The sequence below is a fragment of the Erinaceus europaeus genome, chromosome X (genome assembly GCF_950295315.1).
Source record: "Erinaceus europaeus chromosome X, mEriEur2.1, whole genome shotgun sequence".
Lineage (NCBI taxonomy): Eukaryota > Metazoa > Chordata > Mammalia > Eulipotyphla > Erinaceidae > Erinaceus > Erinaceus europaeus.
The window spans coordinates 93717078-93744598 of NC_080185.1; the positions used below are offsets into that span (position 1 = coordinate 93717078).

General features: G+C 39.2%; 1 protein-coding gene across 1 annotated transcript in view; it reads left to right on the forward strand.

Moving 5' to 3' along the window:
* The window catches only part of NDP (norrin cystine knot growth factor NDP), a 33555-nt gene extending 14766 nt beyond the window's left edge, over positions 1 to 18789 (forward strand). The window contains exons 2-3 of the mRNA XM_007528223.3: positions 4723 to 5092; positions 17556 to 18789. Coding sequence (XP_007528285.1) covers positions 4919 to 5092; positions 17556 to 17783 — 402 coding nt within the window. The 5' untranslated portion in view covers positions 4723 to 4918 and the 3' untranslated portion in view covers positions 17784 to 18789. The remainder of the gene's footprint in view (positions 1 to 4722; positions 5093 to 17555) is intronic.
* The last annotated feature ends 8732 nt before the right edge of the window (positions 18790 to 27521 follow it).

A 27521-nucleotide genomic window follows, 5' to 3' on the forward strand; every position in this document is an offset into this window, starting at 1 on the left:
GCAATAACAGTAGTGCAGCAGATTTCCATGGCTGAGACACCAGAGGTATCAGGTTCAATTTCCAGTGCCACTATAGATCAAAGTAAAAACAAACAAAAAAAATAATATCGAATTTAAGTACTCAAAATAGCATGAAAAGAGCCATCAATTAATGTTCTTGCTGTTTCTATACCACACTTTCAAAAGAAAAAAATTCATTAAATTGAATTTTGACTAGGCCAGACATTTACATGTTCAAAAAAAAACTACAAATAAAGGGCTGGGCAGTAGTCAGTAGCATACCTCATTGACTGCACAATACCATTTGCAAGAACCTGGGTTCAAGCCCCCAGTTCCCCACTTATAGAGGAAAAGCTTCACAAGCCATGAAGCAGATTTGCAGGAATCTAGTTTTCTCTCTTTTTCTCCTCCACCTCTCAATTTCTCTCTGTCCTATCAAATAAAATAGGAAGGAAAAAAAGGCCATTGGGGGCAACAGATTCATAGTGCCAGCACGGAGCCCCAGAAGTAACCCTTGTGGCAATAATAAATAAATAAATAAATAAATAAATAAATAAATAAATATACACATTACAAAAAGGAATAGACTGCTGCAAGTAACTATATTTGTTTCTTGGGTATCTTTGCAGAGCCTCTTTTTAAAAAATACAAATGAATACAAGTGTATATTCTTGTCCCTTCAATTTAAAAAAAATTTTTTTTTAGTTTTTTTTTCTTAACCAGAGCACTGCTCAGCTCTGGCTTATGGGGGTGTGGGGGATTGAGCCTGGGACTTGAGAGCCTCAGGCATGAAAGTCTCTTTGCATAACCATTATTCTATACCCCCACCCTCAAAAATTTTTTAAACTTTTTTTTTTTTAGATTTTATACTTTTTTGTCTTTATTTATTGGATAGAGACTCATAAAGCTTTCCCCCTGCAGGTGGGGACTGGGGGGGGGGGCTCGAACCTGGGTCCTTGCTCATTATAATACATGAGCTCAGCCAGGTGCGCCACCACCAGGCCCCAGGCCCTTCAATTTTTAAATGAATCAGTATGTAGGGTTTTTGCATTCGTCACATAGTTGCATAACATTCCCTTGTTCCAATTAGTAGATTTTTTAAAAAAATCTTAAAATTTTTGTGAATTTGAAATCAATTACTACTGAATTTAAAACTGAAATTAAAACATTTTCAGTTCTTTTAAAATATTTCATTTCCTTAATAATGTGAAATAGGAGGAGAGAAACAAACATCCCAGGTGGGAGTTGAGCATAATGGTTATGCAAAGAGACTTTCATGCCTGAGGCTCTCAAGTCCCAGGTTTAATCTCTCCACACTGCCATAAACCAGAGTTGAGCAGTACTCTAGTTAGAAAAAAAAAAAAAAAAAGAAAGAAAGAAAGAAAGAAAGAAAAGAAAAGAAAAAATGAAAGAAAAGAAAAAGAAATAAATATCCCTCTGGTACGTGGGAAGCTGGGAAATCTATATTGGGATCACATGCTTGATAGTCCAATGCTTTTATCCACTGTATCTATCACCTTCCAGACCATTTTAACTGGTACATTTCCGATAGGTATTTTGTGCTGTTTCCAATTTTATGCTCTGAGAATTAATGCTCTAGTGAATAAGTAGATGGCTGTGTAGGATAACATGCAGCATACATGCAGGGAAACATACAGGATAACTTCAGCAGTGGAGTTATTGGGTCTAAATTATTTACAGTCATAATTTTGATAGTACCAAACTGGCCTCTACAAAATTAGCACCAATTTTCACTACACCATCTCCCAAGTTGGACCATTTCCCTATTACCTTGCCAACAGAATGCATAACTGTGATGTCCTTATATGCTTAATCAGTTGAACAAAGTATCTCTATGCATAGGTTTTTCTTTCATTTGCTTCGCTCCTTTAACAGACTTTGCTCTGAAGAGAAGTTGCTGGCAGTGGGAAGGAACAGCCAGGGCTGGAATGCCTAGTTTTTCATTCATCTCTTTTCCATTGACTCCTGAGGGAACTATATGTAGACTAGAGTGTTGAAAGGATAAATCTAATAAATCCTCTTTCTGAGACAAATTAAGGCTCCAAAGAAACAGATAACTCACTTGGGATAATTCAATCACGTGAAAATTGAGAAATAGTAATATCACAACTGCTGAACATGGAACCCCCAAAAGCTCTTGGAGCTGAAGTCACGGTGATTTTCAGAGTAAAATACAGGGTCAAGTCTAGATAATGCAGCTAGAAATATGCGTTTTTCCTTCTTTAGCCAACTTAGAGCACTAGCTTGTGGTTTTATTTTTTCCATTGTCATCTTTAAGTACTTCATAGCTCAGCACTGGTATTTTTTAGATAGGGAGAGACAGAGTGAGAGAGGAAAGACACCACAGCCCCTAAGATTCCACCAATGAGGTAGGAGTCGGCTCAAACTTGGTTCATGTATTGACACCCTCCCAAGTGAGCTTTCTTGCTTGCCCTCAGATTTGATACTTTTTTAAAAAAAACATTTATTCCCTTCTGTTGCCCTTGCTTCTTTATTGTTGATGTTATTGATGTAGTGTCGTTGTTGGATAGGACAGATAGAAATGGAGAGAGGAGGGGAAGACAGAGAGGGGGAGAGAAAGATAGACACGTGCAGACCTGTTTCACCGCCTGTGAAGTGACTCCCCTGCAGATGGGGAGCCAGGGCTCAAACCAGGATCTTCACACCAGTACTTGTGCTTTGCGCCACTTGTGTGCTTAACCCGCTGCGCTACCGCCCAGATTTGATAAATTTTACAATGTTGCTACCAATATGCACATCAAAGAAAGCAGTATAGGGTTGCATGAAAAGGTGGTCTCCCTGACTCTACAATTATAGTCTATTCTGCATATGGAGATGGCAGCACCTAAATCCACAATTATCAAGTGATGGCAGTTTAAAGTGAGAGGAGACTGCAGATATTATCTCATACAACTCCCCTAGGCTTTCCATGAACAAACTGAGACTGGAACAGTTTCAGTGACCTGTGCAAGTTTCCTTAGTTAATGACAGTGCTAGACTCCAGTTGGGGCTCCTCATTACTAGTCCCCGAATTTCCCTTCTTTTTTTTTTTTTTTTTAGAACATCCCTGAAACATACACTCTGAGGTTTTGCCACTGCCGTGGATATCGTGCTTTGTGACAACCTTGTGCCGTATGCCTTTTACCACATGAGGTCCCCCAACCCAGATTTGAAAGACAGGTTTCTGAATCTAAGTGGGTCTGAGGCTATTCTTTTAGAGCAAAACCAATCGACTTGTGGAGACTCAAATTTCTTTTTTAAATTTTTTCCTTTATTAGGGGATTGATGTTTTACAGTCGCCAATAAATACAATAGTTTGTACATGCATAACATTTCTCAATTTTCCACATGACTTGAACTTCTAATCCTAATCTTATCAATACTTTGACCAGTTTATTTAGGATGTCCATGGAGAGCCTGCAATGGTATACTGTGTGCCACCAGATATATTTACTCATGTGTAGAATATAGATAACTAAAGCAAATGAATTTGAAAGAAAAAAAAAAGTAAAGTAACCAAACTGTCACTTGGACTTTGTGAGAAGTACAGTGGTTATGGGTGGAGAATGCAGGATTTGGGTGGTGGGTGTGGTGACTGATACTATATGTGGATGTGAAACTACCCCTGAAATCATGCAATTTTCTAAAGCACTGCTACATAATGAATAATGAGGATGTAAAAAACTCTAGTGTGAACCAAATCAAACTTTTATCTGAAGCACCTTTAATTATCATGTTTCTTTTGCATAGGATACAGTGCTAGGCTCTCTCAGTTTTACTGAATCTTTGAAAATATTTTTGATTCTCTGTTTTCTGTTGTGATAAAAGGCACCAGTGTTAGCCATGCTTTGGGGTGATTTGGAGTGATCTCTGAACCCAGTTCCTTTGTCAAGAGGTATGGTTAAAGGGATAAAGCAAATTTCAGGAAAACTGGTATAGCATGATCCCACTTTAATGATAAGTCTCTGTTCCAACTGCTGCTTACTTTTTGAAATTAGACCATGTGCTCAGGCTACAAAGACTGCAGAAGTGTGTGACTTTGTGGTGTGTCCCGAACCTCACTGTAGGCCAATGAGCATGATGCGTATTTCAGATGCAGTTTGTCATAGACACTGGGTGGCACAGGGCTTAAAGCCAAAACAGGATGAACCCGGAATGCAGACGTGGAAAACTAGCGGTGTGGGTGGGTGTGGATTTGGAAATGGAAAATGTGGCTCCCCATGGGACATGGTGTAAGTTGATTAGTACTGGCACTCCAACTCTCAGCTCTATAGATTGACATTTATGCCAAAGTTTCCTGGAAGACTGAGCAGACTCTTCTGTCTCCACCAAGTAGGGATAAAGAGGAGATCACCCAATTTGGATATATGTGGCCAGTACTGCATGTTTAATCGTTACCGTAGGTTCAAGTTACTCTTACTCCTAACATGGGCTCCAGGAATTAAAGTCAGCAAGTGCTTCCATTAAACGGTGTGTCCTCCTCCAAATGGTTACAGATATGAAGCATAAGTTATGAGGGTGTGTGTGTGTGTGTGTGTGTGTGTGTGTGTGTGTGTGTGTGTGTGTGTGCAATGACAGCTTATGCTAATGACAATTTAGAAACCAATATTCTCCATTCAAAATAACATGGAAAATTTCTTCTCAATACCTCCTGGATTCTATTAATATTTCCGGGGAAAATAATTTCTGTTTTTATTCTAGCTGTGCAGCAGATACTGTGATGATGAATTGCAAGTGAAAAGAGTAAAACAAACTCGGGCATACAAAGGACAATGACAACCAGAAAGCTTCAGCCAGATCCTTCACTTTGCTTGAACAGAACTGGATCCTAGGAGGTGCAGTTTTTAGTCCTCTGCCGCCCTCTACTGTTCCTTTTGAGAAGTTTTGCCCTACAACAATGAGAAAGCATGTACTAGCTGCATCCTTTTCTATGCTCTCCCTGCTGGCACTAGTGGGAGATACAGACAGCAAAACGGACAGCTCCTTCATGATGGACTCGGACCCTCAACGCTGCATGAGGCACCACTATGTTGACTCTATCAGTCACCCATTATACAAGTGTAGCTCAAAGGTAAGACCAAGATCGTTGTTAGGGTAGTATTAGTTCCGGAAATAGGAGAGAAGCCAGGGGGCAGAGGAATATGATCATAATTCAAAGCTAAATTATATGGCACAGGGGGTTTGTAGGAAAATTATGCTTTTGGGGAGGTGTTCAAATCATGCTTTGCACTCCCGTCAATAAAGTTGCTTAATCAAAAATGTACTCACAGTCAACCTCTCTCTTTTCATGCTACTCAAAAAAAAAAAAAAAAATCAGCCAGAAAGTCTGTAAGGTTCTCATAATAAAATTCTTGCTAATCAGGTGTGTTTTGTTCCTGGCTGACTTCTTCAGATAGAGAGACTGAGCCAGAGAGACAGAGGGACAGAAAGAAAGACACCATGAGACAGAAGTTTCGTTCTGTGCAGTGGGAGCTGGGCTCAAACCTGGATCGTGCACATGACAAAGCAGCTCACTATCCAGGTGAGCTATCTTGCAAGCCCCTGTGGTGTTGTTTTTCAAGAAAGAAAAAGAGAATCTACAACTTGACATTACTTCCATCTGCACTAGCAATACAAACGAAAGGAATAGAACATAATTAAGTACTGAATTACACCTCAGGTAGGCACCTTCAAAGAGTGTCCTGGTAACTTAACTTGTTCAAGATTTTCTCCACCTGTCATAGTTATGTTAGAATAATTTCAAAAGATAAATGGTAAGTTGTACATTTCTCTCTTTTTTTTCTTCACATAGCTTTTGTGTTTGTAAAATTCCACTGCTCTGGGTTTGCTCTCCCCCACACCCCCCTTTCAGCCTCAGATAAATCTGAGAGGGAGGGAGGAAGGGAGGGAGGGAGGGAGGAAGGGAGGGAGGGAGGGAGGGAGGGAAGGAGGGAAGGAAGGAAGGAAGGAAGGAAGGAAGGAAGGAAGGAAGGAAGGAAGGAAGGAGGGAGGGAAGGGAAAGGGGGAGGCAATACCACACCATGCTCCACCTTCTGTGAAGCTTCCTCTGAACATGATGGTGCCAGAGGCTTGAAACCAAGTCCCATGAATGTGCAATTTACTGAATGTGCTATTTCCCACCTCTTCTCATTTTCTTCTTGTTGTTGATTATCCAAATATTTCATATTTACAGTAGGTTACATTTCTTTTTTATCTTTATTTTTATTAGACAGAGACAGCCAGAAATTGAGAGAGGAAGGGGAGATAGAGAAGGATAGAGACAGAGAGACACCTGCAGCCCTGCTTAACCACTCGTGAAGCTTTCCCTCTGCAAAGTGGGTACTGGGGGCTCAAATCTGGGTCCTTGCCCACTGCAACATTTGTGCACCACCTAGCCCCTGAGTAGGTTGCATTTCTTGCATCAAAAAGTCCATGTAAATAAAGACTCAGCACTGAAACAAGGTTTCAAAGGTTACCAAAGGTTACCAAGTCCCCACCCAGAGGGGAGGCACATAGTTGGGAAGAAAAGATTCTGGAATGATAGTCTTAGGACTGTCACTGAGTTTCCAAAAGTCACAAGCAGAAAATTTGTCCATATTTGGCAAATAAAAATCATTTAGCTCAACCTCAGAGGTTTTCAATTTTAATCTCGAGACTAAAACCTCTTAAGCATTCTCGTATAGCAAACATTTTTTTAAGTTACTAGTATAATTTAAGTTTTTATATTATCAACCTCTAGAATTAATACCAAATAACCGCATCTCTCCACTGTCTATTTAGAAATATTACTATTTCAGTTTGCCCTTAAATTTTTCATAACTTCTCTGATTATAGCTCAATGATGATGGTTTATTTTACTTCGGGGGGGATAAGAGTTTGAGTTTAATCACTTAAGTCACTATATTAATAAGATGTAGGAGTGTGGGAAAAAGTAGTAACTTTCCACTTAAGAAAATCCTTTTGGCTCTTAATTACATTTGTAGAACTAAAAAAAAAAGTGGGGGTAAATAGATAAACTTACATTTTTTGCAAGACTGTGATCCTCTTAGGAACAAAAGTTAAAATAAATTGAGAAAAATGACTGGAAATGTTTTTACAACTGTGATTGCTCCAAAATTGTAGGCCTAAGTGAACTTGACTGGAGTGATAATTAGCTTTGCCTTCTTTTCCCCTACAGAAAAAGATAGTACTAGCGTTTGGTGGTTTTCTTGTTTGTTTGTTTTTTTCAAGAGTGTATTTTATATGGCACAAAATTCAGCTTCTTATGACTTCTATACATTGGTTTATGTTTTTCAGTTCAGAGTAAAGTCTGATTGTTTTTCCTTATTCCATAGATACTTTCTCCATCTTCTAACTTGTCCTCCATGATTATGATTCTTTAAAAGAAGCTTTAAATTATTTCAAAAGTATATGAGTTGAATTATTTCAAAGGATTTTTTTTTTAATAATGCTGACAAACAGGAACAGATAAATAGGAATGCCTTTAGAAACGAGAAAACAGTTCAGAAAGATTTGGGGGCAGGGGGTAGATAGCATAATGGTTATGCAAACAGACTTTCATCCTGAGGTTGCAAAGTCCCAGGTTTAATCCCCTGCACCACCATAAACCAGAGCTGAACAGTGCTCTGGTAAAAAAAAAAAAAAAAAGAAAGAAAAAGAAAGAAAGAAAGAAAGATTTGGGCCTTAGCAATTATCACATTCCTCTAACAAAGGTCAAAGAAGAGATGCCATTAACTCGAACCAAACAAACTCTATTTCGATCAGCTTGAGTTCTAGAAACAGATTTTAATTTACCTTTGTTCACTTCTGATTCTTCCAGCATGTCATAGTAAATCACAGTGCAAAATTGTGATAGTGGTAAAAAAAAGTTTGTAATTTCATGGGAACAATCTGTTTCCAAACATCCCAAACTGCCCCAAATATAGCAATAGCTTTATGTAAATGGTGCTTATAATCGTAAACCTTTCTTAGCCGTAAAATATGCCTGGCGGAGTCTCAACTACACAGACCTCTTCTGAATTAGATTATCTCTATGGATCCATGAACAAAAACCATTTTTAATTTTGAAATTCGTAACTCTCACAAACTCAAGCCAGTCTTTTCTCTAATGAGTCTCATTTAACAAAAGTGCTTTCCTAACAGACTGGGGATAAAACATTTAGCCTGTGTCTAGAATACAGTCAACAGGTTTTTTTTTTTCCTTACAAAGTAGAGACTAGGATAGATTTTTCCTCTCTGCAAATATTTTCCTTCAACATGATATCCAAAGACCATTATTTATTAGACACGTGTCAATTGTTTCCCTTTCAGTTGTTACTGCTTCCTGACCTATATTTACTTAATGTCTAGCTTTAGGAAGACAGATAAAGGGAACCAGGTGATTCAGACTTAAGGAAGGGAAAACATCAGTTTGAACATGTATATTTGTCAAACCCCTTAAGTGATATTATCAAATCACTGTCAATACATTTGTTGTAGAATGTATTGACAGTATCTTTCCCTTTTTCTTTAACCAGTTAGGTAAACTGAAAGTAGTATTAAAAACCTGAAAGTAGTATTAAATAATTTGATGGGTGCTATTTAGGTGTTGTATGCCTAAAATGAACATTCAGCTTTCTACTACTTGGATCTTCATGTTTGGAAGAATGAGAATAGAAAGTAAGTACCATTATTTAGAACTCCACATTCCACCAACTTCTTATCTGCTGGAAATAATGACATATACTAAGTGTTTTTTTCTAGATAAAAAAAAAAAGAAAGAATAGTGATATATTTTTGAGGGGAGACTTCCATGAGTCTATCTGTTTCCTTCAGCTCTAAATTGGCAGTTAACCAATGCTAAGATCCTGTCACTTATCGCCCAGCAATCCGGGACTAAGACTGAGTCAGATATGAATGACCAGTGCGGTTCAGTGAGGAGGTCAATGTAACTGCAGATTCGGATACCAATGTGTGGTGGCACATTCTAGGTTTAGATACTGAAGATCCTGAATGTTAAGTTCATTTATAACTTTCTCTGAAATTTTTGAGTGGGCAAAGGTTCTGAGGATTTTTTTAAAGGGATCCAAGGTGTCTAAGGTTCCAGAGTGAGAGGTATATAAGTTTAAATACTATCTCTAAATTTTAGAAGTGGATGGCTTGGAGGAAAGTGATTTCTTTCCATGTAAAATGGAGCTAAAGCTATCTGCCTAAAGGCATAGGTTTGGGCACTAGTGATCATGTTTATAATGGGCATTAATACAGGCTGTCATGATCTCTGTGAGGAAGTTATAAACTAGACAGGTGTTTAGGCTGTCTGTTCTATTTTAGTTAAAGCTGAAACCTCAATAACTATTGGGCTCTACTATAGCCTTAAAGGATTAGGAAAAGGAACATCATAGGGACTCTTGTCAAAAACATAAACCAGACAGGACTGAAGGTAGACAGTGCGCAGAAGAGCAAAGTAATGGTAAGCCGATGAGCTGAGTGTGAAGAGGGGGATAAAACTGAATGAGCCACAGAGCCTGGTATCTGATTTCCTCTCTTATGTGAGTAGAGGAAGCGCAACTAGATAGTGAACAAGTTCTGAACTCTCAACAGGGGTTGCAGAAATGGTGGAGAAAAAAGTATGTAATGTGTGTTAGGTGAGGGGGTGGGAGATGATGGCTAAAGGTCATGGGATATAATTCGTTTTTTTAAATTTATTTTCCCTTTTCTTGTCCTTGTTTTTTGTTGTAGTTATTATTGTTGTTGTAGTTATTATTATTGTTGTTGTTGATGTCATCATTGTTAGATAGGACAGAGAGAAATGGAGAGAGAAGGGGAATACAGAGAGGGGGAGAGAAAGAGAGACACCTGCAGACCTGCTTCACCACTTGGGAAGCGACTTCCCTGCAGGTGGGGAACCGGGGGCTCAAACTAGGATCCTTATGCCTGTCCTTGCTCTTCATGCCACCTGCGCTTAATCCGCTGCGCTACCACCCGACTCCCTTGATTTTGTTTTAAAGGAACAATATGTACTGAATTCCTGCTATAAGTGGGTACTGAGGTAGGTACCAGAGCCATTATAGTAGGAAAAAAAAGTATAGAACTTTTGTTCTCATATTGCTTACAAGTAAACGGGAGATTGAGGAAAAGGAATCTTATATGCAAAGGTCTTCAAGTCAGTTTGAATTGTGTTCAATATAAAGAAAACAGATCTCAGTTGTAGTGTGCTAAGCTTCAATTCACCCCATCAAAGATCCCCCTAACTGCTTCAATACCATACTTGCAATTTTGTTGATGACCTTGACCAGACACAAACCTTTTGTGTCCCTGAGGATAAACTGAACAGTCACTCACTGAAGATACTAGTGATGGAAGATGTGGGGGGAAGTCTAAGTAGATCTTATTCCTTAGGAGGAAGGGGAAAATTCAAGAGGTATCATGAAGTGTGGTGTACTCAGTATTCATTGCTGAGAAAAAGACAAAATAGTTTTCTCACTCACTTGAGGTAAAGTAACCCAAACCTTCTTCTATAATAGAATGGGACAGGTGGATCTTTATGCTGATATTAATGGAAACATCTAGTTAGTTGTGGCCTAAGCCATGAATTCATGATAGGAGAGGAAAGTGATTTTGATGATGGTAAGCATCTTTCAACAAGGGGTGATGAGAACCACTTGTGTTTGAGTTTTCTCTTACTCAAAAGGTAGTAGTGTACTTCAGCAAAAGATCTAACTGTCTAATAACTTTTGTGGAATTACAATCAGAGCAAGAACTTGAGTTCTCTGGGACTTGTCTTTGATTTGGATGCAGAAATAACAGCTGGATGCAATCTTCACATTTTGTAGCCTGAATTCACTCCTGATTAACTTGAGAATGGAAAGATTCAGTTATGTGACATTTGACTGGTAATTTATTACCCACCTTTAATTTCTTAATTTACAAAATGGAAAAAGTTTACCTTTTGAAATGGTTCTTAAGGATCAAGTTGGATATGCTTGCTATACTGCCTGGGACCCAGTAAATGTTCAGTACAAGTTATGTATATGTTATATAATATAATAGATATAATATTATGCAACATAAAGAATATTTAATATATGTAAGAAGAAGGTGTCCTCAGCATATGAAAGTCAGGCTAGACCACAAAAAGGCTTGCTCCAGAGCCCCACTGTGGCGAACCTAGTAACTTTCCCCTCTTCTTTTATTGGAGGGGGGAGGTGGCAATGATTCACAGTACAGTTGTTGACACATGGGTACAACTCTCATCTCCCTGTGATAAGTATCTGAGAAACACTCCCCCAATCTACGTCCTTTCTCACCATCACGCACCTAGTAGCTCTTGTCCTGTTAGAAGGAACTAACTTTCACATCCCACTGATGTCAAGTGACTACAAGGTTAGGGTAACAAAAAAAGGGGCCTTTAGGAGGAGTTGCCTAACCCCCCCCAGCAACAGGAAACTTGTTTATGGAACATAAGACCAACAATTAAATTGCATCAAAACCAGATAGCATGTATGTCTCACCCACCTAAACTATGAGAAATATGTAAAGTCCTATGAACATTAACCAACTGCTGATTGTGAGGTCCGGTGGGAACACTTTGTTTAATGTAGTACACTTCCTGATTTGAACATTAGAGCTGTGTAGATGTTCTCTACTAACAAGTGTCAAGGGAAAAATGTAGAGGAAAAGGAGTGTTGTGTTAGGAAAACTTGTGAGCCAAGGGGCCATCATTCTTTGACAGGATTTTATTTGAAGTTACCAAAAGTCTGTTAAACTGAAGGATGACTTAGTTAAGGAGTTAGTATGTGCTGCTGTCCGGTGGATTGCTTAGAGTGACCAATTTATGGGTGAATGGAGTTGGGCGATTGGGAACAGTCATTATTTAGGTCTGCCACAGCTCTTAGAAGGTTCTTGGAGATTATGGCAATGTATTCCAAAAGGCCCATTAGAAACCGGGTCAGATTTGTATATCTCTGGTTATGGTATGTCTATGACTCCTAGAATAAGGTGAAAATAGATTAGAGAAGGGAGTGAATTGGTTCATTCTACAGGAGAACTTACTGTCAGAAGACAGAATACTACAGTAATTTAGATCAGGAGATTGCTTTTAAACAGACCAGGATTTCATTGTAGTTCTTCTTTTTTCCCAGTGATATGAGCCTGAATAAGTTACTTAACTTATTCAAAGTCTCAATTTTCTCAACCATAATGAGTACAGAATAAGATCAAATCATGTAAGTACTCAATGAATGTTAGTTGTGCATCTCTCAAATTTTAACAGGCTTAGCTGGGAAGATAGCATAATGACTATTCAAAAAGATTTTCGTGACTGAGACTCCAAGGTCCTAAGTTCACCCTCTGGCATTATTATTATAAGCCAGAGCTGAATAGTGTCCTGGTAAAAGCAAGCAAACAAACAAACAAAACCTGAATAGGTTCAGAGCCTTGTTACTCCTAGAATGGACATTAGCCCTGCAGTAGACAGTAGCTAGAATCTAATTAGAAATATAAAATCACTGGTCCCAACTCAGCACTACTCAATAGCAATCTGCGTATTAATGAGATCCCCAGTGAACTTACATGCATATTGGTCTGGTCTGGAGGAGGTCAGAAATTCATTGAACCTGAAACACAAATGAGACATGATAGGGCTTAAAGTGTGTGGAGTATCAGCATGAACCTGGAAAGCATATACTTATCCTTTCCCTTCCTTTATGACATTCATTTATGGATCCTATCTTCCAAATCCCCACTTTTCTACTCTCACACCCCTAAGCATGAGCTAGAATTTGATATGGTTTCTAGTTTGAAACGGAATCTGTACAATGGGAGTTTCTCAGTGTGTGTGTGTGTGTGTGTGTGTGTGTGTGTGTGTGTGTGTGTGTGTGTGTGTGTGTATTGATAACACCAATGGTCCAACAATTGTTTCAGAGACTTGTTTTTGAGAAGAGGGAATCTGAATTTGCCACTGGGTGAGAGAATTTCAGTAAACAGAGCTAGGTAGAAAGGACACTCCTGAGAAATGAAAGAGGCGGGGAAATTCAGAATAGTTCTATGGGATGTTTGGAATTGATTACATTTGATTGGAACAGGGGCTGGTTGTGGAGAATGAGAACGATTGTTTAAGATGGAAAAGATATGTGAAATCTAAGTCAGAGAGAGTCTTAATTCATGTACAAGGTTTTAGATTGTATTGTAAGTGCTAGAGGTAGGCACTGAAAGTGCTTATTGTATACATCTTACCCAGAAAGTCCTGTTTCTGAGAAGAGAGGTCAGTTTCAGGTAACCCCGAGATCTACTGTGCCAGAGCTCGTTTTGTTTCGGCACCAGGGACTTCCCCTTGAGCGATCCCTCTTCTCATGTGCTGATTGTCTTCATTCATTTTATTTAAGATAGAAAGAGTTACAGGTGAAGGAAAGAAGAGAGGGAGAAGGAGATGGGAGACTGGGAAGGGAGAAAGAGAGAGAGAGAGAGGAAGAGGAGAACAGGGAGAAGGAGAAGGATAACGGGACAGAGAGAGAAGGGGGAGGGGCAGTAAGAGGAAGAGAGGAAGGGGTAGAGGGAGAAGGAAGAAGGAGAGAGGGAAGGGAAAGGAAGAGAGAGAAAGAAGGAAGGAAAGTGAAACAGAGGGAGAGAGAGGGATAGGAAAGGAAGGGAGAGAGAGAGAGAGAGAGAGAGAATAGTACTGTTTCCCATATGCCTGGGCTGTGGTCAGAGACTTCATACATGGTAAAACCTCTGTGCTGGGGTTCTTGCCCTTCAGACTCAGTTGCAAGAGGAACTGGAGCTAGTGATTAACAAAACCAGATTTGTTCATCAGATTTGTTCTTGGTTAGTGGGTTGTTGTTTTGTGGACCATGCTAATTGATTTACCATTTAAGATCTAAATTTCATTCACTTGTATATGTATTATTTGGGTATTATCTTTCATTAAAAATGAATCAATTGGCCTAGTTTGATTTATGCTCAGCAAACCCTACTGGTTATTTCCCATTACTGAATGTTCTTTTAGCAGATGATGCTAAGGAATTGTTGGGCTCACACTGGCACTGTCTCAGATGCTGATGCTAAGATTACTAGAACTCATCTTCTCTGCCTCTTGGAAAAATAGACAGGCCATTTCTTCCTCATCTCTTCTTAGTCCTTGGGTATGTAATTTTGCCCTAGAAAGCAATATTAGGAAGTAATACCTGATGAGCTCGTAATAATAATCACCAAGTTCTAAAACACCATGATATAAATATCAAATTATTTCATGCAAAATGCTTCTGTCAGACCATTAATTGAATAAACTTAAAAAAAATATTATTTATGTATTACTTTTGGATAGACAGAAATTAAGAAGGCAGGAAGATATAAAGAGGAAGAGAGAGAGAAAAAGAGACACCCACAGCGCTGCTTCACCACTTGTGAAGCTTCTCCTCTACAAGGTAGGGACTGGGGGGTTTGAATCAGGGTCTGTGTGAATGGTAATGTGTGGGCTCCACCAGGAACACCATTGCCTGGCCCAAAGAATTCCTTTCTATCTTCTTGTTGTTGCTTCCAGAATGATGACATTCTTCCATCAGTTAATATGTAGTTCATCAATTAATACCCTGGCATATAAACAGGAAACAATAGCCTCAGAGGCCTCTTTCCTCTCAGCATCAATGTTTAGGGCAATACAGCTTAATGTAACTGGTTGCCATCCTTAGCCCACTTAAAACAGCCACATCCAGGATATGAAGATTTATGTAAAGCATGCAAGTGGACCATCCTTCATGTTGTATGTGAAATATCTAGTGTGTGCTTATGTTCATTGTTATAGGGGTAGATTTGATAGCTCACATCAGATTTTTTTTCACATCAGATTCTTTATGGTATTTCTTTTTTATTTATTTATTTAATAAAGGAGACATTAACAAAACCGTAGGATAGGAGGGGTATAACTCCACACAATTCCCACCACCTGGTCTCTATATCCCATCCCATCCCCTGATAGCTTTCCCATTCTTTATTCCTCTGGGCGTATGGACTCAGGGTCATTGTGGGTTGCAGAAGGTGGAAGGTCTGGCTTCTGTAATTGCTTCCCTGCTGAACATGGACGTCGACTGGTTGGTCCATACTCCCAGCCTGCCTCTCTTTCCCTAGTAGGGTGGGGTTCTGGGGAAGCGGAGCTCCAGTACACATTGATGGGGTTGTCTGTCCAGGGAAGTCTGGTCGGTATCACGCTGGCATCGGGAACCTGGTGGCTGAAAAGAGAGTTAACATACAGAGTCAAACAAATTGTTCAACAATCATGGACCTAAAGGCTGGAATAGTGCAGATGAAGTGTTGGGGGGGTACTTTATGGTATTTCTTTACTAAAGCCACATAAAGAGTCGCTGTGAAGAACAAGATCTCTGCTGCTCCAGTCAAGTTGAACATCCTTAACCACTCTTTGGAAATAGAGCTAGCTCATCAGAATGAGCCCATCCTAATATTTGCTCAAATCGACTCTGAAAATTCAGTTGCTCAGATCTTAGATTTCTTCAGTGTCTAAAGCCCAGAGGTGTGATTTCAAGGCTCCAAACTCCGTTTCTGTTGCATTTTCTTATTTCGAGTTATAGTGCTCACAGTACTTCTTCCTGGACATCACAGGTTACCCTCTCTTTTGTCTTCAGAATCCATACTATTGTTGAATTAATAATTACCTGCACATAGAAAATTCATGTTTTTTTCTTCCTTTTTTAATGGGAGAGAGAGAGAGAGAGAAGAGGTAAATGTTCCATCATTTCAGGTGGTACCTGGAATTCAACATAGGACTTCATCTATGCCGAACTGTGGTGGCTTTGCTGTTGAGCCAACTCCACAGCCTGCAATTATTATTATTATTTTTTCCTCCAGGGTTATTGCTGGGCTCGGTGCCTGCACCATGAATCCACCGCTCCTGGAGGCCATTTTTCCCCCTTTTGTTGCCCTTGTTGTAGCCTTGTTGTCGTTATTATTATTGCCATTGTTGATGTTGTTCGTTGTTGGATAGGACAGAGAGAAATGGAGAGAGGAGGGGAAGACAGAGAGGGGAAGGGAAAGATAGACACCTGCAGACCTGCTTCACCGCCTGTGAAGCGACGCCCCTGCAGGTGGGGAGCCGGGGGCTCGAGCCGGGATCCTTATGCCGGTCCTTGCGCTTTGCGCCACATGCGCTTAACCCACTGCGCTACCGCCCGACCCCTAGCCTGCAATTATTTTAACAGTTACTCTATATTTATTCCCTGATTTCAAATGGAGTTACTGTCTACATTGGAGACAGTAAAACTGACAGTAGGTCAATGGTAGAGTACAGAACATGAACCAGACCACCAGTTTGGCAGCAAGCTTCAAGTGCACACTGAATGTTAGGAAATAATGCCTGGGGGCACAGGCAGAGGCACATAGTACCAAATGCAAGAACCCATGCAAGGATCTGGGTTCTAGTCCCCGGCTCCCCACCTGCGGGGGGGGGGGGGATGCTTCACAAGGGCGAAGCAGTCTGCAAGTATCTTTCTTTCTCTCTCCCTCTCTGTCTTCCCCTCCCCTCTTAATTTCTCTCCATCCTATCCAATAAAATAGAAAAAAAAAGTGGCCACGAGGAGCAGTGGATTCAGAGTGCTGGCACTGAGCCTCAGTGATAATCTGGAGGCAAATAAAAAGGAAATAATACCTGAAAAATGGTTGTTGTTTGTTCTTTGGTTTTATTAGCACATAGCAATACTGGATCTCATTTGGTGCACTTCAGAATCACCTAAGGAACTTTGAAAACTATGAAAACCTGGGGTCTTTTCCCCAAGAATTTTAATTCTGTTGTCTGAGATGGGTATTGACATTTTAAAAACAAGTGTATCAGGAAGTTTAGAAATGTAAGCTGGGGGAGTCGGGCGGTGGCGCAGTGGGTTAAGCTCACGTGGCGCAAAGCTCAGGGACCAGCGTAACGAGCCCCCGGCTCCCCACCTGCAGGGGAGTCGCTTCACGGGCGGTGAAGCAGGTCTGCAGGTGTCTATCTTTCTCTCCCCCCTCTCTCTGCCTTCCCCTCCTCTCTCCATTTCTTTCTGTCCTATCCAACAACAAAGCAACGTCAACAATGGCAATAATAACTGCAACGAGGCTGCAACAACTAGGGCAACAAAAAGGGGAAAAAATGGCCTTCAGGAGCGGTGGATTCATGGTGCAGGCACCGAGCCCAGCAATAACCCTGGAGGAAAAAAAAAAAATAAGAAAAGAAATGTGAGCTGAATTAAGAGTCCCTGGTCCAGTTCAGTAGACACTGGCAAAGAATGTTAGAACCTTCTTTTTAAATTTTTTTTTTTGTAAATTTTCTTTTATTTGTTTTTGGATAGAGACAGAGAGAAAATTGAGAGGGGAGAAGGAGATAGGGAGAGAGACAGACAGGTAGATACCTGCAGCTCTACTTTACCACTCATGAAGTTTTACCCTTGCAGGTGGGGACTAGGGGCTTGAAACCGAGTACTCACACACTTTAGTTTATGCACTTAACCAGGTGCGCAACCACCTGGCTGCAGAGCCTCCTTAAGGATTTTGCCCTGAGTACTTGACATCCCTAAGCCTAACCACTTCTCTTCTATCTCCAGATGGTGCTGCTGGCTAGATGTGAAGGGCACTGCAGTCAGGCATCACGTTCCGAGCCCTTGGTGTCCTTCAGCACCGTCCTCAAGCAGCCCTTCCGTTCCTCCTGTCACTGCTGCAGGCCCCAAACCTCCAAGCTGAAGGCATTACGACTGCGCTGCTCTGGGGGCATGCGGCTCACAGCCACCTACCGGTACATCCTCTCCTGTCACTGTGAGGAGTGCAGCTCTTGAAACCTGCTGTTGAATGGCTTCTGGAGAGGTCAACTTTCCTCCCTCTCCAAAATGATTCAATCAGTCAGGGAAGGACTGGCAAGAAAAGAGTTAAGGCAAAACGAATGCAACAATTCCTAAGGGATTCTGTATATTCTAGTAATAAAGACTATATACATGCTTGTTGACAGACAGACCCACTCTGGGAACTTAGTTTCCTTCCCATCTCCACCCCTTGGTTCAATTTCCTATGCTTCCTTTCCAGATTCAGACACTGACTCACCACCCCCTTGTGGTAAACTCTTTTTGGATTTCCAACTTCAGCATTAATGGAATAAATGGACCCCTGTGTAAGTTTGGTCGGGCTTTCACTGTTGGGTGTTGATTAGAGAGGCATTCACTTTGGAAAACAAGATTCCTTCCAGAACATCATCTGGTTCCTTTGTCTTGTCATTAGGTCTGGACAGCCACTTCTACTAACAGGTCCCAGTTTCATATTTCAAGCACCATGCACGTGATACGTTTAGCCAGGTTCACACCTAACCAACTAACCGACTTTAACATAACTAACAAGCAGATTCTCTTATGTCATGCACACACTGCTGAGAGCCATAATTTTCCTTCAGAAATGATCTTGAGGACATAGAGGTGTCATTCAGGAATTTGTCACCGGTAGGCTTTCAGGCAGATCATGGTAAATTTTTGTAAGAGAGCAGACTTTTAAAGACCTCACAACTACGGATTCTGCACTGACTTTGAAAAAGGCATATATGTATTAGTGGTATGGAGAATGCACTATACTCATGCATGCAAACAAGACAAGCAACTATGAATCTGTTTGTGGGTGTGCCATGGCTTTAGACATGTTGCAGGCACGGTTTCCTAACATCCACTTGCCCACGTGAAGTTTACTGCCAAAATGGCAGCATGACTCATGTACTGAACATTTGGTTCAAATATATTTTGGTCTTTGAGGCTCAATTTCTTTGAGTTATCCTCATGTTTCAAAATAAAAAGGAAAATATCTTCAAAATTTTGACTCTGCAGTTTTATTCCTGCTCAGTAAGATGAATCCCTTTGGTGTGAGTGAGGGATCCAGAAATAGCATTCTAGTATATATGGTGAAGAGTCTTTTTGAAATCTATGTCCTTGGCTAACGGGGGTCTATAATATTTGATTGTCAGTCTCAGAATTTACTTTATTGAGTGAGCACATTCCACATAGGTGAATTCTCACTTCTTTTTTACACACTCTGGATTGAAACAGACGCATCACCTCCTTTTTAATTCCTTGTTCTCAGAAGAGAGTAAATATCTATAAATGAGGTCTGAAGAAATAAGGGCGTAAATAGTTTACAAGCAATAGTTTCTGTGTCCTGTGAACTGTATAGAGTTTCAGGTCCAATCATATATATCACTTATGGAACCAGCAAGCCATATTAGGTGACACAGTTTCCAGGGCAACGTTGACATCATGCTGTCGTGGTTCAACAGAGATGACAATATACCCCACTGTTACTACAACCAACCTGTGAATTATTTTTCCTGTGGAGATGATGGTTTTGTATATTATTTGGTATAGTTTTCACACTTCCCACCCACCAGAAAACCAGCAGGGTTAAATTTGTATTTGTGGCTTTGGGACAGAGTAAAACTAATGCTTTTCATTCTCTGCCTTGCTCCACTAAATTGGAATTTCTCCTTATTCTGTGTACAAACAGAAAAATGGTCACTTAGACTAATACATAAAGAGAATATTTGTTATAAAAGAATCATGTGTAATATGGTAAGTTAAATGATTGTAATTCTTAACTGATGATGAAATTATCACATTGTGTCACTGAACAAAAAAAAAAGTGGAAAATCATTTCTAGTTTTAAAATAGCTCTTCCTGGCTTTGAAAACTCAATTTAATTTGAGAGTTGTATGCCCCCCAAACACCAGTCATTATTTCCTTACTACTGATTTAGGTCAGTTACATGACTCATACTTTCCAAATTCTCTGGTAGCCATAGAAAATATTCCCTTCAAATCCCATTACATGGTCTATTGTGAAAGCTTCCCCATGTAAATAAGCAGAGCATACTGGCAACACTAGAGAATCATAGCACAGTGGCATTGGGGAGGTCATTAAAAAGCATCCATCCAGGCCTGGTAGTGGCTCATCCAGTAGAATGCACATGTTACCATGTTACCATCCTTGAGGACCTAGGTCCAACTACCCGGTCCCTCAGCCTGGGGGAAGGGGCAAGTTACAAGATCAAAGGAGTGATGCTGCAGGTGTCTTCTCCTTCCCTCTTCCTTCTCCTCCTCCTCTTCTTCCTCCTCCTCCTTCTTCTTCTCTCTCTCTCTGTCTCTGTCTCTCTCTCTCTCGCTCGCTCTCGCTCTCTCGCTCTCTCGCTCCTCCCCCACCTCTCTCTGCCACTCTCCTTCCTCTCTATCTAATCCTTCACTTTCAATGAAAAAGGGTGGCCAGGACAGTGGAGTTATGCAGGCATCAAGTCCCAGCAATAACACTGGTGATAAAAAGTGTATATCTGTCTTCCTTTTCTTCCTCTCTAAATAGATGTTCAAATGGAACATTTGTATTGCTAAATGGGAATCTGGGGAATGTTATGCATGTAAAAAAAAAAAGAAGTAGAAACACAAAGCAGAAATTGACTGAGTTTGGAGTATGGCATCAAAGTAAGAAAGCAGAAGTATACTAGAGTTTGCAGTGAGTACCTCCCTAATACTTCCTCTCCACTTTTCCAAGCTTTGGGTCCATGATTGCTCAACAATTTGTTTGGCTTTGTATGTTAACTCTCTTTTTAGTCACCAGGTTCCAGGTGTCATCAGGATGCTGGCCAGACTTCCCTGGATTGAAGACACCACCAATGTGTCCTGGAGCTCAGCTTCCCCAGAGACCCATCCTACTAGGGAAAGAGAGAGGCAGACTGGGAGTATGGACCGACCAGTCAACGCCCATGTTCAGCGAGGAAGCAATTACAGAAGCCAGACCTTCTACCTTCTGCAACCCTCAATGACCCTGGGTCCATGCTCCCAGAGGGATAGAGAATGGGAAAGCTATCGGGGGAGGGGGTGGGATATGGAGATTGGGTGGTGGGAATTGTGTGGAGTTGTACCCCTCCTACCCTATGGTTTTGTTAATTAATCCTTTCTTAAATAAAATAAATAAATAAATAAATAATAATAAAAAAAAGATGTTCAAATGGAGATCTGCAGCCAGCAATTTCCCAAAGTCATCCATACACAATCTGAGATTGAAAGTAGAACCTAATCTTCCTACTCTTTCCAACCATGGTTGCTTCTCTTTCCCCTTGTCTCTCCCAGTGCAAAGTGCCTCTCTTTTCTCAGGATGGTGGATGCTGAACATGGTGAATGAGACGACAAGGGGTGCCAACGAGAAAGCCTAAAGTTGAATGGAGCCTATCAAGGATGAGAAAAGAAAAAAAAGTTATAATTTTATCCCAAAGACCTAAAAATATCCTTGGGAACAGATAATTTAGACATTATTGGGCACTGACTTATTGTGGAATTTGTATTATATCTTTTAAAAATTATACATATTTACCCATATGCTAATGTATATCCCAAAGGATTAAGAGAGAACCAAGTAAAAATATCTAACAATTAAGAAGATCACTACAGGAATGCCTAAGGAATGTTATCCTGTCTTCTCCATTCGTTATACATGAATAAAATAAATTTAAATGTTATAATCTTAGTATCTTGTATCCTTGTGTGATGGCAAATAATTATAGAGGGAAAAACTCTTGTCAACTGATCTTACCCTCATCATTTAAAAATACTATTTTTGGGTCAGAACATGACACACCCAGTGTAATACACAAATCACAGTGCACAAGGAACCAGGTTCAAGTCATAGGTCCTCAACTACAGAGAGGAAACTTCACAAGTGTGAGTTAGTGATGCTGATATCTTTCTGTCTCTCTCTCTATTCTAAATTTCTTTTTTATTATCTTTAATTATTTATTTGATAAAGGCAGCCAGAAATCAAGAAGATAGGGTGATAGGGAGAGAGACAACTGCAACACTGCTTCACCACTCTCAAAGCTTTCCCCCTTCAGATAGGGATATGAGGCTCAAATCTGGGTCATTGCACAGTGTAACATATGCACTCAACCAGATGTACCACCACCCCATCACCCCTCTCTCCCTCTCAGTCTCCCACTTCCCTCTCAATTTCTCCCTGGTTCTATCAAAATAGAAAAAAGAAAGAAGGAAATTGAAAAAATGGACCTACTTATGACCCAACAATCCCTTTCTTGGGGGGGGGGGAGTATATCCTTGTGCTTTGTGCCACCTGAGCTTAACCCACTGCACTACCCCCCAACTCCAAGGGGGTTGGTATATCCTAAGAATCAAACATACCCATCCAAAAAGATCTGTGTATATCTATGCTCATACAACACAATTTGTAATAGCCTAAAACCTGGAAGCAACCTTGGTGTCCAAAAACAGATGAATGGCTGAGAAAATTATGGCATATATACACAATAGAATATTAATCAACTATTAAGAATGATGAATTCACCTTTTTCACCTCATACTGGATGGAGCTTGAAGAAACTGTGTTAAGCAAGATAAGCCAGAAAGAAAAGGATAAATATGGGAGGATCAAACTCATAGACAGAAGTTGAGAAATAAGAATAGAAGGGGAAGCACAAAGCAGAATTTGGACTGCTTTTGAATTGTTACAACTGTGTTGTATTGAATCAAAGTAAAGGACTGGTGGGGGAGGGGCTTTGGGGGTCCTGGTAATAAAGGAGGACCTAGGCTGGGGATGAAACTGAGAAATTTTACACATGTACCAACAACTGTATTTACTATAAACCATTAATCACCCCAATAAAAATAATGGCCGTCAGTAGAAGTGCAATTGTGATGCAGGCACTTAGCCCCAGCAAAATAGCCTTGGTTGGGGAAAATTATTACGCTAACGGTTTACAATACTGGACATCTTCTAGAGATACAATTTCACACCTGTTCAAAATATGTCACCTCACTGAGCCCACTATCAAAGGATCAATATCCCTGTAGCGTTAGATAACCGGACCATCTCTTTTTTCAAATCTTCTCTCCTGTCCTAAGTAAGCTCTGTTCTGCAGTCAGCATCTACAGAGCTTGATTTTGTTTGACCATCTCAGTTCCCTCGCTTTTTTTTTCTTCATATGCCTCACAAAAGCAATGTCATCTGGTATATGCATTTAAATTTTTTTTCTTTATTTATTGGATAGAGATAGCCAGAAATCAAGAGGGTGATAGAGAGGGAGAGAGACAGAGAGACAAACACCTACAGCACTGCTTCAACACTCACAAAGCAGGTCCTTGTGCATTGTAATACGTGCACTCAACCAGGCCCCTGGTATATGTATTTTTCTTTCTATCTTATTTCACTTAATATGACCTCATCCAGTTCAATCCATTTTGGAGCGGAAGACAAGAGCTTATTTTTTTTCTTATATCTCAGTAGTATACTATTATTTATATATACCACAACTTCCTTACCCACTCATCTGTCCTTGGACATTTAAATTGTTTCCAAATCATAATTATTGTAAATAGCACTCCACTGAACATAGATTTGTACATATAGATATGTATATATACATATCTATATGTATATATATATCATTCCAGATCAGTAGTTTTTGTGTTCTTTTGGTTATATGCTTTAAGTGATTCAAATTGCCATATCAAACAACAGATCTAATTTTAATATTTTGAAAAACATCCATACCAATTTTTGTAGGGATTGGGGTAGTTTACATTCCTATCAACGCAGCACAAGGGTTTTATTTTTCTCTATACCCTTACCAGCATTTGCTGTTTCTACCCTTCTTCCTGTAGGGAATTCTCACAAGTATGAGGTAATATCTCACTGTCTTCTTGATTTTCACTTTCTGATAATAAAAGATACTAGAATGTTTTCATATACTTACTTGTATTTTTTTTTTAGATTTTTATTTCTTTATTGGAGGATTAATGCTTTACAGTCAACAGTAAACACAATAGTTTGTACATGCACGACATTTCCCAGTTTTCCACATAACAATATAACTCCCCACTAGGTCCTCTGTCATCATGTTCCAGGATCTGAACTCTATCCCACACCCAAGGTTTGTCATTTCTATGTTGTAGTCTGTAAAGTGTCTCTTCAGTTCTTCTATGCATTTTTTTGATGGAATTGCTGCTTTTTTTTTTGCTGTTGAGTTTTATGACTTTATAAAATTTTCATGTTAGCCCTTCATCAGGTAAATGTTGTGCAAAAATTCTCCCCCATTTAGTAGGACGTTTCCTTGCTTCAATGTTAGTCTTTTTTTCAATGAGAGGAATATTTTTAGTTTAATGTCATCCTGTTTGTTTAGTTTTGGATTTGTTTCCTTTGCCATTGTAGTAAAAAAAATCTGAAGATATGCCCGAAGTCCACATATTAGAAGATCTTATCTGTATTTTATTCAATATATTTCATGGCTTGTGGTCTAAGATCCCTTTTTAATAAATGTTAAAGTAATTTTGGTGCGTAGAATGGGACTGTGATACAGCTTCATTCTTCTGAATGCAGTTGTGCAATTTTGCCAGCATCATTTATTGAAGAGACTGTCTTCTCTCTCTAATTAATGTATTCAGCTTTTTCAGTCATAGCTTAACTGCATAAATATGGGAAGATTTATTTCTGCATTCCTAATTCTGTTCCATTGATCTGTGTGACTATTTTTAGTCCTATGCCACACTATTTTGATACTATAGCTTTGTAGTATTGTTTAAAGTTGAGGCATGATGCTTCTACTATTTATTTATGCATGTATTTATTTTCGCCCAAATTTGCTTTGACAATTTTGGGGTCTTTTTTTTGGTTAGAACTAAATTTCAGTGACATTTGTTATATTTCCTTAAAAAATGCTGTTGGAATTGTTATATGAATTTCACTGAACTACTTTCATTCATTTATATAATAATAAAATAAACTTCAGGGGAAGATAAAAAAGTTTATGGGCACAATCTCATTTCTTGAGACCTGAGTTTCCCAAAGTAATCTGTTAAATGTTGTTTACATAAGCTCCTAAACTCTTCCTAAAGCTTACAATGATAGATGAATCAATATTTCTTGTTTCTGAGGAATAATGGTTTGTTTTCTTTTTTGTAAATGATTAAAAAGATTTTATAATGATAGCAACATAGATAAATGGGGTGAGAGGGGGTCTGTATATGAGAGAGAGAGAGAGAGACATCTATAGACTGTTACCACTTGTGGGTAGGGATACATGTCTCAGACCTGAGTCCTCATGTATGGTATCTTGTTTGCTTTACTGGAACGCCATTCTCCAGCCCAATGGTTGATTTTCTTCTGTATTCCTGTGTTTCTTAATACACCTCAACATTTATACATTACTATGAATGAATTATATATTACTGGATAAAGCACAGCACATAGATATTGTGAGTAGTAATTGCTTACAAAAATTGATTAATTCCTCATGACCTTGAAGAACTTTTGGTCACTTACTCAGACCCTTTGGGAAGGTGCACACTTAGCTAAGAGTGAGGTAAAATGGAACACCAAATGTCAGGAGAACAGAATTGAAAAGGCTTAGATCAGAAAAGGAAGCTATATTCTGATTATTCCATTTCTTCATACTCTCAGGGCCCAGCCAGTGTTCAAGTACTTTGTATTCTTGTAATTCTCCTTTATAGTAATGTTTTCCTTTCATATGACTAATATGAAGGTTAAGAATGCCAGAACCCATGCTGTTGTTAGAAATCTTATTGTTGACATACTCAAAACATTTTGCATATGTATTGTATACAGTATTTAAAAAATTATTTATTTTAATGAGAGAAAGAGCTATTAAAAAAGAAAACTACAGAGAGAGAGAGAGAGGGAGAGAGAGAGACATTGGAGCACTTCTCAGTTCTGGCAAAGGTTTCAGGTTGGAACCTTGTAGTCTCAGGCATGACAGTTTTTTGCATAATCCATACTGTATTCCATAAACATCTTTTCCAAATTCCATTGTCGGACTAGCTTCGCGAGTGGAGACAGAGGACCAGGGATTCATGGCTGGGTTGTAGGCAGTATCTCTTTATTCATGCAGAACGCAGCGCAATCTAAGCCAAGCTAAGCTAAACTAAAACTAATATACTTGCCAAGTAGGGTGTAAACAGGATGTGATGTAGAGAGGGTGGAGAGAAAAGTGACTGGTGAAAATCAGGGTGTGACAAGGAGAGGGGGCAGAGCAGGCGGGAATTCTACCACTGAACCACCAATGCCCCGGAGGGAGGGTGGTGCTTAGTTAACAATGGTTATGTAAATAGAATACAGTGTTAAGGGGGGATTAAACCAAATGAAACACAAGGGGTTTTTAGAAGCAGAATTAGAAGCATACCAACATTCCATATGTGTTCTTATAATGAAGTAAGCAAGAGAAAAAGAAAAAGTTATGAGGACAATTGTGAGGAAGAAAAAAAATGCACCCACAGTATTGCATTATATTTATCAAAACTTTACTCTTTTCAAAAAAGTCTGCTTATTAGTGGTCCTGCAGTTCAAACCTATGTTGTTGGCCAACTAACTATGCCAAGGAGATAGTCAATAATGATATCCTATGTCTCTGGAGTGAAGGACTTTTCTTTAATTTGACTGTGTATGCAGTTCCAAATTTCTCATTGGTAAATGGTCATTCTGTGTCCTCAAATATCAATATTATCTGTTTAATTTGTCTATAAAACATTTCAAATTTGGTGACGTTAGTATAGCCAGGGTCTAAGGGGTTTGAACTCTGCTTCCTGCACATGGTAAAGTATGTACTCTACAGGGAAAAAAAACCCACCAAAACCCCATTCTCTCTCTCTCTCTCTCTCTCACTTGTGGGCACTGGGTAAGGGTCACCGAATCATCTTGTGTTGGTGTCTCTCAGTTCTCATTAGCAAACTGCTGCTGAAAACTCTTCACTATAGATCTCAGAATGTGATGAGCTTGTTGGTACAAAACATACAGTACTTTGACTAGATAGGACTTTATAGACAGTACTATTCTAATGTAAACTTCTTGAGAGCATAAGTGCATTCCAAATTATATATGAGACCAAACCTGACTTTATGATTTTACAGGCATACTTAGTTGTGACTTTTTGAGCAGTTTAAATACCTCATTGTAGCTGCATATTTTTTTTTGAGTAATTTATTTAAAAGGTGTTGAGAGTTGGATAATATTCTCCATGAACACTAAGCTGTATGTCATTATTATTATCATTGACTGACAGCACATCGTGAAGAAGATATTGTGGTCAGCACATTCTCCGATCGGTCTCATTTAATCCTCCCAGCAGTCTTTAAGGTTAATGTTACAGTTTCTATACATATAATATAATAAATATAATATAATATAATATAATATGATATGATATAATTAATATAATTAATAGAACATAATATAATTTCAGTTTTTGGTTTCTAATCATGGAGACATTCTTTACTTAGTGTACCATCACCTAGCCCCTGACAAAGTTTAGTATTATTATTTTCCAGATGATCAACAAAAGTAGTACCTACTATCACCAGTGCAAAGTGTAAATTAAGCATCTGTGTGCTATGGAAATACAATGTAAAGAATTACAATATTTTCTGTGAGAGCTAAAATTCTAAACTCTGCTGATGGTCTTAAATAATGAAATTATTTTTAAAATATTTATTTATTTAGGATATATACAGAGAGAAATTGAAAGGGGAGAAGGGGATA